Source organism: Nuphar pumila, chromosome 3, assembly GCF_984573655.1.
Source record: "Nuphar pumila chromosome 3, dmNupPumi1.hap1.1, whole genome shotgun sequence".
In the NCBI taxonomy this organism is placed as follows: Eukaryota; Viridiplantae; Streptophyta; class Magnoliopsida; order Nymphaeales; family Nymphaeaceae; genus Nuphar; species Nuphar pumila.
In genome coordinates this window covers 126,545,305-126,560,479 of record NC_143251.1, presented here as the reverse complement: position 1 = coordinate 126,560,479, position 15,175 = coordinate 126,545,305, and the positions used below count along the sequence as shown (strand labels likewise).

Here is a 15,175-nt window from a genome sequence, read left to right as displayed (position 1 = left end):
GTGTGAACATTGTCTTCTTAGATATATTTCTAATACATGAAATTTTTTACTTGATCTTAATACAAATGTCTTTGTGCACTTGTGATTGTTCTCCGTGCAAACACTCCTTACTTCCAAATATAGATAAAACCCTTTGTGAGAATGCTTTAAGGAGCCTTGGTGCTCACCTATTCTAAGAGATTCAATCTTTTGCATTTGTGGGTGTCCCCTTTGTACCTTTGGGTACTTTTATTCAAGTGTTATTGGTGTGTCTTTGCACACGTATTCCCTTGTGGTGTTGGTGATTGAAGTGCATATCTTTGAAGGCATTTTTACATGGTTCTTGGAGATATTTTTGTTCAAATGTTCTTAGTGTGGCCTTTGTGCACTTATCTTTCTTCAAGAACTTAGTGTGTTTTATCAATATTTAAGTTTAATTCGTGTTTTGCATAATACTCAATCGAAATGCATAAAATATCTTTTGAATCATTGTCCTTCTTAATCAATGTTATAGCCTATTATCCATTTTTGATATCTCGTATTTGATTAAGATACAAAGATACTTTTTACTTAGAATTCTTTTGGCTTGTTCCACAGGATCTTTAAGATGGGATGAAAGAAGCATAAATGGTACATCGTGAAAGGAGTTTGGGGATGATCATTAAAGACAGTTAAAGACTGACATTTGCAAAGTTCTTTCATGTGCTATAAAGTTGATGACTTCCATTAAAGATTTTTTTGAAGACCGGAAACCCTCCTTTTGTATTTTCAAACTTTTCGTTATCCCCACACAAAGTTTGAGGGGGGGTGTTAAAATATATATATATATATATATATATATATATATATATATATATATATACCCGATAAAGGTATTTTTGTAATTCTACCCATTAGGGGCATTTTTAGTCTTTTTACATGTATTTTATTTTCCATTTCCTTTTTCCTTTTTTATTTTTTATTTTTCATTTTTCTATTTTATTTATTGTAAAATGCAATTAATGCATTGCATTGAGGGTCCCAACCAAAGGAGTCGTTGGACCCCCAACGGTCACAAATGTGACCGTTGGGGGCCCAACGAGTCCCCTTTGGGCCTCCCAAGGTCTTCTCTCTCTCCCTCTCTCCTTTGTGTATAAATAGAGGGGCATTCCCCCCATGTATTGTATGGCCTTTTAGGCCCTCATTCAATGAAGTGTATTCATTTTATGCCTCTTCGTAGGCTTCTCGTGGTGTCCCTTAGTGGACCATTCCTTTATTTCCCATTGCGGGTTTGTGTTTGTCCAATGTTGGACCTTGTGAATGCATTGAGCATTCTTGTAATTCATTTCAACTCACTTTCTAACAGCATGTGCATCATAAGCGGAGGTACATAGTTGCAAACCCACTCTCTTCATCCACTCTAGTGCTCTTCACACTACCCATAGCACTAGAAGCAAAAGCACTTCCGACCATTCTCATATTCTGCTTCTTCTTCAGCACTAGGCAAACCTTCTTCATATGGCTCATCTCCTTGCAGTAGTGACACCTCATTCCACTCATATCAATCTTGAGTATCCCAGATTTGGCACCACCATATCCACCTGCTTGCCCTGTAGCTATGATAATTGTATCTCTAGACATATATGACCCAAGAGACTTCATCTTAGTTTCTTCTGCAATAAGCCCTACAAGAGCTTGAGTCACAGATAGCAAGAAGATCCTTTAAAGCACAGCACTCTACAGGTCATCAAACTCAGGATGAAGTGTCATGAGGAACTCAGTTAAGTGAATTATCTTTGTATACTGATCGCACATATCTAAACATGTCTAACAGTCCTTGCATTTGTCACACTTCATACACCTTTCACACTTCTTGTGACTTTCCATTAGAGCAATGGCATTCCACACCTACTGCATCTCAAAGTAAAATTCCTGAATAGACTTATTCCCTTGTTTCATTACCTTTAGATCCTGCATTAATTGGTATTATCTCATCCAGTTCTCCAATTTATAGACTTGCTTCAAGTATCCAAACAACTCTTTAGCCCCCTGATACTTAGAAATATTTACAACAATCCTTTGTTCCACCAAGCCCAGGATCCATGCTTTAATCTTCATTATTCATCTCCCATTCGCTCATTAACTTTTCATAATCCGCATATGAAGTCTTGGGTTTACTAATGTTTCCATCCAAATAGCGACCAAGCCCCTTTCCTTCCACTACAACAGTCATGAAGTCTGACTAATAGCCATACTTGGTTCTGTCCAACTTCATTGGAATAATTTGGATAGATCCTCCTTTCTCCAATCTCACCACAGACCTCAACTACAATATTTAAGTGCCTGCACAAAAACACAAAAAAGAGCAATGCAAGCATCAAAATAGGTTGTGCACAACCTCGATACAGCCACAAGATCCACATGATGCTGAAATAATCAAAGCACCAAGCAACACCCTCTTAATATATGCAAACTGATAAAGAAGTGATACTAAACACGCCAAAAAAGAAACCGGCCAACTAGAGTAAACTCAGCCACAACAGTCGCATACTGATGCAATACAGTCACAAATAAGCAAAATACCCCACCGTTAAGCCTTTTGTCGCAAGCCGATAAGACCAAAACTCCATAAATACAATTACCATCTATAATAACACTCCCAAAAACACATCAAAAGATTCAAAACTCACTCAAATCACCATAGGATGCACCCAAATAGCATCCAGCTGCTTGCATACACAAAAACAACCAAAGTGCATCCAATCTAGACCGACAAAAGCTACCTATAAGGTGGATATGAGTAGATTTCCCAAATCTGACTCCAAATCAACCTATTATCCAGAAAATATTCAAAAATCTGTAGAAAATCCAATACTGATCCAATCTTCATGATTCTTGATTCTTGATTCTATGAACTCCTAAAATCAAGATCTACCAAAACTCTCAGCCAGGCTAAAATCCACGGTCTGTACAGTCAATGCTGACATCATCACTCACAAGCATGGGTTCCGAGGTGAACTTCAGAACTGCAAGAATGAAGTCTCCATCCTCAGATCAGGTCCCCTTCCAAGTATGCGCTGATACCATGAACAAAGCCAAGCCCATGCCATCCTCAGATCAGGTCCCCTTTTTCCAAGTATGCTCGGATACCATGAACAAAGACAAGTCCATGCATAGAAGAAACATCAAGCAAGAGGAAGATGAGGAGCAAACTAAAATCTTCATTAAAGAATAACTAAAATGGTTACAAAATATGAGAGTTGTCCTCCCTTGACTCACAAAAAGACAAAAATCATTGACTACAACACCCCCATAGCTAAGTACAAGAACACCCCTGAAAAATAATATGTACAAGAGTGCAATGGTAGCACATATACTAATACTACATACGTTACATTCCTCAACACTGGTAACATGTTCTATTGGCCACTTTTAGTATATAAAAGGGTTTCTCTCACTTCTGCATCCAAAAGGATTCTATTATGAGTCACTCTCTCAGACATGCACCCATACGCGCATACAGAGACACAGACAAAGGCTTTTTTTCTCTGGTCAAACTAAAGTTATTCATATAGCAAAATGCAGTACAAACCAAACAAGAGCAAATAAAACAAGGAATGCTTAATGCATGCACCAAATACAAATAGATGAATAAGATATGCAAACATACCATAACTCCTCCACACTGTTCTGCAGTGGTGTTCCTGTGATGAGCAGCTTGTTCTTGGTGCTCAATTCCTGTAGAAACACAAATACCAACATTCACATTCCCAGCCATACAAGTTTTTACTGCATGCTGAATTGAAGTGGCAGTGACTTGTCATGAATATTAAAAAGCTCAACTACAGCAAATAATAGAAAATTAAAAAATAGGAAAGATTTGGGTTGGAGGAGCAACTCACTGAAAGGGTTGTATATAATGAAGCCTCACTATTCTTTAGCCTATGAGCCTCATCCACCATAAGGTAATTCCACTTAATTTTGGAGAAAACAGCCTTGTCTTTTAATACCACCTCATACGTGGTCAATAAGGTATTAAATTTAATATGCCGACCACTCCTCTTATCTGTATAAAACTCATACTGTTGACATATCTGCAGCCAATGCGCAAAAAGAGTGAATTTCTTATGAGCAACTAAACCAAGCTAGCTCAAAAATGAGCAAGAAGTGATTTCTCGACCCAACTTTAGGTGTGAAAATTATTCCTGGCGGCTGATTTCTGCCTGTGTAAAACAATAAATGTTTTTCTCAAGTTTGCCACCATTTTTTATAACTTAAAAGTACCCTAGACATTGTATCACCGCAGCAAGAAATGGTAGAGGCTTGATCTTTGAGTCTTAACTGATCACCATATTGCTATTTGATAGATAAAAGAACAATAGATTGAGGAAATATTCCCCATATCTAGAAAAAATGCTAGGAAAAGGGTGTACAGTGCACTAGTTGAAGCAGAAGGCAATGTGCAGCTTTAACCATCTTTTCAAACCCAAATTCTCTCATAGAGAAACAACCAAAATAAGAAAGCTTGCATTTGTTTTCTTTAACAGTACATGTATGTCAAATAATGGATATTGTAATCCAAGTTACAATTTGTTTTTTGTGGCCAAGTAATTTTATATAGAACCTGTTTCTTCAAATTCTATGGAGCCTAAGGATGCAAATAAATTTTCAGAAGCATAGAACTTACATATGGGTTTAAACGCAGGATCAGGACCATAACATACCATAATGTAGTTCATGTTATTTGTATCTTAAATATAATCATCAAGATGATTATGAGTTGCAAATGACTTGAGAATGATGGATCTGTATATCATCCTCTTACAAAGACAAGCAAACTATCACAGGCATTCCCCCCAAGGAGATATTCCAACTCTTACACCTCTGTAAACTTTCAGCTCCAAAAAATGGAAATGGACATGTTTTATGTGAAAATATGGGCACACCGGTTTGGGGTAGAGAGGGCCATAAGTTCGAGCATACAGGTTATCATTTATGTATCATGACAAAAATATCTTCTTTAGATTTCTAATGAGAGCACCAAACTCTCAAGTAGGAAAACTTTATTGTGATGGCGTTTTCATTAGAAACCTCTCCCACTCGCTCTCTCCTATTGGGTTTAAATTGGAATACATATATACAAGGTGTTAAAATATATGGTTATCATTGTTAAAATGTATGCACTTACGTATTGTTGTATGTTATTATATACATATATTTTTTGATATATATATATATATGTATAATAGTTGTATATTAACATAACCCTCAGGGGTATTTTTGTTGTTTTATCATATGTACTTAGCACAGTCCATTAGGGACTTTTGTCTTTTTTATTTTGTACTTTTTCTATTTTCACTTTTTTGACTTTTTGACATTTTGACCATGAACTAAACTGTCCACACTATAGGACTGTTGGGATTCCCCCCAACGGTCACAAATGTGACTGTTGGGGAGCTCCCAAGACCCTATTGTGCTCCCCTTTATTGTATAAATAAGGGACCTTGTCCTTGTATGTATGGCTCTTCAGAGCTTTTTATCAATAAAACACATTATTTTTTTATGTTCTTTTGTTTTCTCTTGTGCTATTGTGCCTAGACACCTTGTGACTTTATGTATCTAGACCATTAGTGGCTTGTTATTGCATGTTTAGGGATATCACTTGTGATCACTCATTTCATTACATGGTATCAAAGCCCATTAGGTTCTCTTGATCTTGGAGGTCTTGTGGTGATTGAAGATTATGACAAAGGTGTGTTACCCTCTCTTCCTCTTTACCTGTCTTTTTTTCGTCATGGAGCATGAATCAAGAGTGGAGCTCTCCTTCAAACTCAATGGATTCAACTACTTGACATGGGCTTCGGGTATGGAAAATCATCTTAGAAAAAAGAAACTTGGGGATTTGTGACGGGAACTTCTCTTGAACCATTGTTAAAGCTCACCAAGGTCAAAGAAGGTGTTGAGAAAGCTCTTGTTGGAGATGATCGTGTTAAAGCCATCAATGAAGATCAAATAAAGGTAGAGGATTGGGAAATCAACCATGCAAAAATCTTAGCATGGTTTATGAACAATGTTGACATAAAAATATGTGCCAACATTGCTAAAATTAGAAGAGCCAATAAAGTTTGGTTATTTCTTAAGGGTATGTATACCCAAAAAGATCTTGCTAGACAATATTTTTGTCAAGACAAGATTAGATCCACTAAGCAAGGGGGCATGTGTGTCCGACATTATTTTAGTATTTTGTCTCCTCTTTGAGATGCATTAACACTTCTTGAGCCTAAATGAGTGGCTCCCGAAGATGTTGAGATTAGAAGAGAGCAAATTGAGAAGGAACACTTTCTTCAATTCCTTCATGGTCTAAGACCAAAATTTAAACAAGTGAGGTTTTACCCCCTTCATAGAACCAAAGCTATGCCTCTTGAAGATGCGCTTGCCAAGGTATGTCAAGAAGAAACTTGTCTCGGCATGACCAATAAGAATGATGATGTTTTGGTCGTTACCAAGCCCGGTTCCAATGTAAGGGCCTAAACAAAAGTACTGATACTTGGCATAAGAAACTTGGGCATCCTAGTTTTTCGAAAATGTATCTTTTTCCTTTTTTGGAAAATATATGTAATGAAAAAGATATATATTATAAAGATTGTATTTTTGGAAAAATGAAATCCATTCTCTTTCCTCATAGAACCTTTAGTTATACTTGGTCTTTTGAATTAGTGCATTCCGATGTATGGGGTCCTTCACTGGTCATATCAAAAGGAGGTTACTCTTATTATGTTATTTTTGTTGATGATTTTAGTAGATACACATTGATTTATTTTCTAAATCATAAATCCGATGTGTTCTCTTTTTTTAAGAAATTTCATATAATGGTTAAAAATTAATTTCTTAGCAACTTATCTATTCTTAGATTGGATTCGGGAGCGGAGTACATGTCAAATAATTTTCAAAGCTACTTGAAACAAAATAAAATTTGTCATCAAAGTTCTTGCCCTAGAACTCCGCAACAAAATGGGTTAGCGAAAAGAAAGCATAGACATATAATAGAAACCACTAGGATTCTTTTAATTTCAATGAACATTCCAAAAAAAATTGGGCCGTCGTTTTAGCCTCAACTTACTTAATAAATAGAACTCCTTCATCTTCATTACAAAATGTTTCTCCATTTCAAAAACTTTTTAAAATGACTCCCGATTTTTAAAGGACTAAGAATCTTTGGTTGTAAGTGTTATGTACTTAAAAAAATGATAAACTATCTCCAAAAGCCATTGAATGTGTTTTCTTGGGCTATGGTGAAAATTCAAAAGGGTACCGATGTTTTGATCCAATAAAAAACAAGCTCTATATTTCAAAAGATGTCACCTTTCTTGAAAATGAAAATAGGTTAGATAGCAAAGGCCCCTTCAAAAATCATAGTTTTAAGTATTCTTTTCTCACATCTAACACCGTAGATGTGATCTATAGGTTTTGTTTAGTGGGAACCGGCTTTTGGATCGACAGAATCTGTGACTTGTATATAGGTTTTTCCGATGATCTAAAATCAATGGTTATGAAGGTACCAGTTTTTTTCGGCTCATAAAAATATTTTTTCGTCAAAAAAACATGATCCAAGAGTCGATTCCCACTAAATAGAACATTCTAAACACATCTAACAATTATCTATCATGAAACACTTAAAACCTATGGGGTAGAATGGAGCAGAACGAGAAATGGGGCCTAATATGTTCAGTTCTCATATATATATATGTGTGTGTGTGTGTGTGTGTGTGTATTTATGCATATATATATTATGTTTTTGTAATATATATATATATATATATATACATATATATTTATATATATATATATATTTACTTATATCTTTTGTAATGCCTACTAAGGGCAATTTAGTCTTTTTGTTCCTATGTAAATAGACATGTCCAATAGAGACATTTTGGGTTTCTTTATTTTTTATTTGATAAAGAGCAAAAGAGACACCTCCATTGGAGTCGTTGGGACCCTACCCAACGGTCATATTTGGGAGCTCCCCTTGGTCCCCATAATTGTATAAATAAGGGTTAAAGACCCCATCATTCTTTACGCTTTTTCAAGCATTTTTCAATACATTAATTATTTATATTTTAGTTCCCTCTCTTCTCACTTTGTGTGTTTGGTGATTGCCCTTTGTGGCTTATTGTATTTTGCCCATTAGTGGCATCTTGTTTATGTGTTTGTGCCTTCTTTGTAGTCACTTTGTGACATTGTTCTTGGCACTTGTATTTCATTACACAAGGTAAAGGGTTTGTGTAGTATTACAAGTTCACCTTTACCTTTTCATTTATCTTGTTTAAAGTTACAGTATTTCTCTAATGTAGAACTATACATTAGAAGAAAAGGTGAACTTGGTTCACAGTTACGACCCTGGCTCCCCCTATAAAAGGTTAAGGATCATATTTTCCTTTTTATTTCTTTTCCAATATTAAAATTTTGTCAAGTCTGGACAAAGAACCACATATGGTTCCATAGAAGCTCATAATCATGCTTTGGGTCAGAATTTTGATCAACCCATTTGCTTAAACAGATATGAACCAGGATAACAGTCAATGACTACAAACCAGGAACACACCTTTAATAGCTAGGGTCTATGCTACCCAAAATAATTCCTGAGAGAAGAGATTATCCAACGAATAGCATATTATGCTTCTTTGCCACAGAATTGTTAGGCATGATTTCCAAAATGAGGTGAATACTAAATGGTGGATATAATTACAACCAGATGTCAACCTATGTCCAGCGGATCTTTATTTCTAATTTATGCATGTTATCCCCTTACGATGGAAAACCCAATAAAAATAGCTGTATCCACGACACAGAGATGATGAACCACAAGGCCATAAAGTAAGGCATAGCCAAATTCTGGCAGCAATTTTTTCAGAACAGGTAGAACCAATAAATTGCCAAAGTTTCTAATACACAAGGCCATATACCAGCAAACACCATAAAGTAAGAAAGTGAAACAAAGAAGCATGTTTAGCAAGCCATACTTACTTCTCGGCTAGCACGGTTTCCAACATAAATGATTACATTCATGTCAGGAAGCCACTTTCGGAATTCCCTAGCCCAGTTTGTTATAGTTGATAATGGGACAACAACAAGAAAGGGCCCATGAATTTGCTGAGCGTTCTACAACGAGCAACTAATATGTTACACAAAAAATAAAAAAAATAGCACAAGCATCAATTTATAAAATGGATATAGTCACGTGATACCTGTAGAAAACCGAGCATTGAAACAGACTGAATAGTTTTACCAAGACCCATCTCATCAGCTAAAATGACATTTGTATCATTTCTCCAACTGCACTGGGGAAAAGCTCCATAAGCAATTTTCTTTGACAACAAATTATTAGCCTTTGAGTAAAAATTCAGAGCCATGATATCATATATGGTGAAGATGATTAAGATGATTTGAACAAAATCAATATAACAAATAACAAGGTCAATATAACGTAGAAAATTGAATAGGTACCTGTTAACCAGAAAATTCAAGCCTTCCAGCTGATAGTCACGAAGGTTACCGCCTCTCAACCATCCTGGCTGCTGATCAAGTTTGCGTAAGCTGGCTGGAAAACAATGCAGCTTATGGTCACTTGAATGTTGCAAACCATACTCCAAATTGAATCAACCATTACTGAGGCTTCCAGATGAGCAGTGCAAGGCACTGCAAGCTAATTAGTGAACTTCAAAATCAGAATACAATCAACTCAAGTCCGTCATTCATCAGACACATCCTGACTCAAACTTACTGCAAAACATGTTGGACTTACTTGGCATGCTGGACACAACCAGATAGGATAAGCCAAGCAACTTACCTATCTGGGATCCACTACACAAACTCAACCTTGTTTACCTGATTACTTGGCAGTTTGATGTTATTACAATAAAATGGAGATGTTTTCTTAACAGTTCATCAACAATATAGCAAAAAGACTAAGGCATGTTTGGTATCGTCTCATGAGATTCAGATTCTCATACAAATGAGAGAACGAATCTGATTTGCACAGGCAACCAAACATCAGAAAATGAGCCCAATGGACTATCATTTGCCTCTTTTTCTCATTTATGTGAGATTCAGAATCACATAGGACCTCATGTGATTCTGAACCATGACTTCAAATCAAATTCGATTTAAAGTAAAATGGGGCCCAGAAAAACCAAATGTGCCCTAAATATACTTGTGACTTCCATATCCGTTCTGGCAAACCACAAACTATATACAGAGATTCCCTTTGGACAGGACCCTGTAGTAGTACTTTCCAATCAAGAATTCGCTCTAGTGTACACAATAATCTGGATTGATTCATATTACTCCTTTTTTCTATCAAACAAAAAAAATGAATAACTAATTATAATAACACCAAATTCATTGTGATAGGCTTTTTCATATGGATACCAACACCAGTTCTAGTCGACATGCCATCATTACTTTGATTTATTGCATTGTTAAATATATATGTGTATACACACACATATGTGTGTGTGTTTCTTCTCTTGTAATAAGTAATACCCTCTAGGGGTATTTTTGTAATTTTATGTGTAATAGATCTTGCCCATTAGAGGCAGATTTGATATTTTTCATTTCTTTTATTTTTCTTGTTTTTGTCTTTCCTTTTTTATGTAAGGGCATTATGGTCTTTAGTCCACATAGCTGATGGGGCTCCCCAACAGCTATAATGGCCCCCCTTTAGTCCCTCGCTTTAGCCTATATAAGGGACATCTTGTCCCCTTTGTTGTAATGCTTCTCTTGAGCATTTGTTAATATAATAAAATTATATTTTATGCCTTTGTGTTATGCCTATTAGTGGCTTGTGAGCTCTTGAGTGTTTGTTCTAGCCCTTAGTAACTTATGTGCACCATCCCATAGTGGATTTTTTTGTGCACCTTTTTCTTTCTATTTCATTACATGAATATGTCAAGTTCTTTTCAATCATTAATCTATAGGACCTGTTGATTTCTTCAATATAAATATGCGCATTTATATATACATACGTACATAAGGAATGCTATATTCTTTTGGAATAAGCATGCTATATTCTTTTAGGACCTGCTGATCATTTTTGTGTGTTTTTTTTAAATCAGGTTGTCATATGTATTAACTTATATTGATTTCGACGTCCTTTAATCACAATTGATTATCACCATTGAGTAGCAAATTATCCTTCATATAGCATCAATTTTTTGTTGATGTTCCCTAGGCTAGGCATGAGTTCTCTTTGACCTCCTATTGCATATACTGGGTTCATTTATACACAGTCTGCAGGGTTATCATCTAATAGATCTTGTTTCAACTCATAAGAAAATCATGTTATAATTTATAAACAAAACATTTCTGAGATAGAGAGAGAGAGAATAAATTATGTAACACACAATTATCATGGATGCTTCATTTCTAGACCTACTTCAAAAGTGTTTCATGCACTCTCTCTCAATTATTGATTAGCGCTTTGTTTACTATGGAATGCACAAGCATAACTTCGAACAGCAACATGCATACAACGCACCTCTACTCTTTTTTCTCTGGGAATCCACCGTTTTTCCCACGACAGTCATAGCTGCTTCCCGAGCCTGCTTATTTCAATGAAGAGAAAAGGATATCATAAAAACCACCAAAAGATGTAACATAACTTTGTGCTCAAATAGCAAAAGCAAAGAATAAAGGCCCATGTTTGAAATTGATAAAGATGACTACACAGGCATGCGACATTTGCTGCTCAAAAATTTTCCCAGCATGAGGGAAACCAAGTCCCTTAAAACAACTGAATTTTTGCCACGATGTTTTCCACTGCTCTTGTAGAATTTGGGAGGGGAAAGTAATTTTGCACAACACAAACACGTGACGTGATGTTGAAGTGAAACATTTCTATTGCACCCAAAGTTGCAAATACAAACACAGCCTCAATTATCACCTTAAACCCAGACCACGTGAAAGAACAAACCAACGATCAAGTCATCAATATACTATCTTTTAATCTCAAAACCTTAAAGCAACCTCTTCATCTTTATCCAAAACTTGCAAATACAAAGGCAGCCTAAACTATAACCTCAAACTCAAGCTGTACGGAGTATAGAAAATAAACATGACCACCAGTTCAGCCTTATGATATCTTATTACACACTCTTCACCTTAGCATGTATTGATTATCTGAACCAGGGAAAAGAAAAAGATAAATTTAAGAAAATAAAATAACACAAGGAAACGACAAGAAAATGCAAACAAGTGGACCATGGAAACTGAAAGCTTCATAAAGAAAAGTTGGTGAGTATGCATGATATTTTTTTTAAAGGAGAGTAAGTATGCACATGGTTACCTATTACTGTAATGGCAAACAGGAGACTGCAAGCCATTCCCAGAGGAAATATGACCCTTGATAGCATAATCATCTTTTTTGGCAGTGCACCTAATATGATCACCTTTGACACAGGCTCCTATGGAATTCCCACATGAAAATAGCCATCGTTTGATGTGTTGGAAACTTCAGGGTCATCAAAGGCATCAGCAGGCCAGATTTGGTTAGATAATAATTGATCCTACTAGCTAGATTCAGATTCCAGTGGGTTCATATGAAAGGTGGAAAAGCCTAACCCAATCCAAAGAAAATGCACAATGTTTTCACAAAAACAATTATAAAAAAGTAAATCTACTGGTCTCCTATCCTCCAGCATTCCCTAGAGCCTTTGAATCCCACCAAGTAATCTGACATACAGGCCCAACCCCCTACCAGGTTGCACCAGGTCAGATCAAGTTTAGCCAGATAGGATATCCTGTAAGATTCACGACTTGAACTAAGAAGTTAAAAGCATGGGTAAGACATCACCTATCAACATAGGAGCTGCACAACTATATAATTACAAATCAAGGAACATTTAGTGCTTTGGACAACATAGGAGCTAAAACTTGATCTAAACATACTTAAGACTGATCCAAGTCTGTACAATTTTTTTTAGCTATAACATTCCACCAAAACAGCAAGAATATAACAGATCTAGATCATACAATTTTTGAAATACACCCGCACATATGTATTCAAGATAATCCACAACAGGTTTATTGGATAACCCAACAATTGACCACATTTTAAAGGTGAGGAAAGGTCAGAAATTTCTTTTTATAGTATCAGAACCATTGTCACCGATATCGGCGATATTTTAAGGTAGCCGATATTAAAGGTAATATCTCACGATATTTTCAAAATATCGCCAGAAGACAAAATATCACAATATTATCGCAATATTTTTGGGAAAACTCTTTTTCATTTATTTTAAGTTAGTATTATCTATTTTATATTTTAAAAACTTTAAAACATGTTTCTTTATATCATCGTTCATAAAATGTATGATTGTTTGCTATGTATATGGCACTTTTATTATCACAACATAACTTTGAAGGTTCTGAAAAATCAACACTTAAATATGAAAGTAACGATCTCATGGACCTCGGTTGTTGTTGTAGTCATCGACTTATATTTAGATTCGGTGAAAGATAATGACACTTTCTATTGTTTTTTGCATTTTCAGAAAATTAGGGAATCACCTACAAACACACAAAAACTCGTAGATGAGTGTCAGTTATTAAGATCGTATCCTCAGTCAGAATCAGTATAAGTAATAAGATTTAAAGATGAAGAAGATGATAAGAATAGCCCTTTAGATATAGTCCTCTTGATGTATCAAACTATTCTTAACACGACACTCATGTGAACTGACATATGCGCATGTTGAAATTGACTTGCAATATGCACTGCATGCGCTATATCTAGTCTAGTAATAGATAAGTACATTAGTGATTCAATAAGTTGCCTATAAGGAGTTGGATCATCTAATAAAACTCTATCTTCAACTCTCATTTTGACATTTATCACTTCAGGAGTGTCAGCATATTTTGTGTTTGTGATTCTCGAACATGCAACAATATCAGCTGCAAACTTTATTTGAGAATGTATCCTCTTGGTGAATATGTTACTTCAATACCTAAAAAATACCTCAAAAAACCAAGGTCAGTCATATCAAAAGATTTTTTACATATAATTTTAATTTTAATTTTCTTCTGATTATTCTCAATGATGATCATATCATCAACATATAAGAGCAAAATGGTAAGTGAAGTACCTGTAGATCTTATAAAAAGAGCAATGTCTGTATAACATGACTTAAATCCAAAATTAACCATAGTTCCACTAAACTGATCATACCATGCTTTAGAAGCTTCTTGAACCTCATATAAAGTCTTTCAAAGATGAAGAACCATACAATTTCCAATAGTCAGACCAAGGGGAGGATCCATATAAACTTCTTCATTTAACCTGCCATTTAAAAAGGCATTCTTAACATCTAACCGATATAGGTCAATTCCTAATGGATGATACTGCAACTAGAGTCTTAACTGTGGTCATGGGAGCTACTGAGGCAAAGGTTTATTCATAATCTATACCATATTTATGGGAGTATCCCTTCACAACTAACCTAGCTTTATATCTTTGTAGGGATCTATCACTCTTTGTTTTTACCTTAAATACCCATCTTCATCCTATTATCTTTTTTTCTTTAGGAAGATGTTGAATTTCCCAAGTATGGGTTTTATGCAATGCATCTAATTCTATTTTCATAGCTTCTACCCATTTTTTTATATCTTTGGCTTCCCTATAATTGGATGGCTCATGATATGAGTGAATAAGACATAACCTATAGTTTAAGAAAAATGATTCATAGGAGACAAACCTATTTGGAGGTTTAGGTATTCGTTCAGATCTTCTAACACTAGATTCTTCTATATTTGTTGATTGACTATATTTTTCAAGGGCACATGGATGCTCTCCATTATCTCGTCTAGAGTATTGTATAATGTTATGTGTTGGTTCTTCACTTGGTTCATCAGTTGTCTCAATACTATCACTAATTTCATCATCAATTTCAATGTTGGACTTAGGCAATAAGTCAAACAAGAAATTATACTCAGATTCTTAGGTTTTTCAAGATCAAATCTTTTTTCTTTTTCAAAAAATGCTACATTTCTAGATACATAAATTTTATCATTTTTAAAATCATAGCATCGATAGCCTTTTTTATTTTCGGCGTATCCAAAAAAGACACATTTGATAGCTTTAGGAGAGAGTTTGTTGTATTTTTCAAGAAGCACAAAACATTTACATCCAAAAAACCTTAATCTTTTCAAATCGAGAGTA

The 15,175-nt window shown here is 35.2% G+C and overlaps 1 protein-coding gene across 2 annotated transcripts in view; it reads right to left on the bottom strand.

Moving 5' to 3' along the window:
• Window positions 1-15,175, bottom strand: part of LOC149843677 (protein CHROMATIN REMODELING 5-like) — a 146,557-nt gene that overhangs the window by 101,495 nt on the left and 29,887 nt on the right. For both annotated transcript variants that reach the window (XM_090000014.1, XM_090000015.1), the window contains exons 10-15: window positions 11,498-11,561; window positions 9,466-9,559; window positions 9,207-9,294; window positions 8,986-9,120; window positions 3,861-4,052; window positions 3,629-3,696 (exon numbers count right to left, since the gene is read on the bottom strand). In XM_090000014.1, the coding sequence (XP_089856140.1) occupies window positions 3,629-3,696; window positions 3,861-4,052; window positions 8,986-9,120; window positions 9,207-9,294; window positions 9,466-9,559; window positions 11,498-11,561 (641 nt within the window). The remainder of the gene's footprint in view (window positions 1-3,628; window positions 3,697-3,860; window positions 4,053-8,985; window positions 9,121-9,206; window positions 9,295-9,465; window positions 9,560-11,497; window positions 11,562-15,175) is intronic.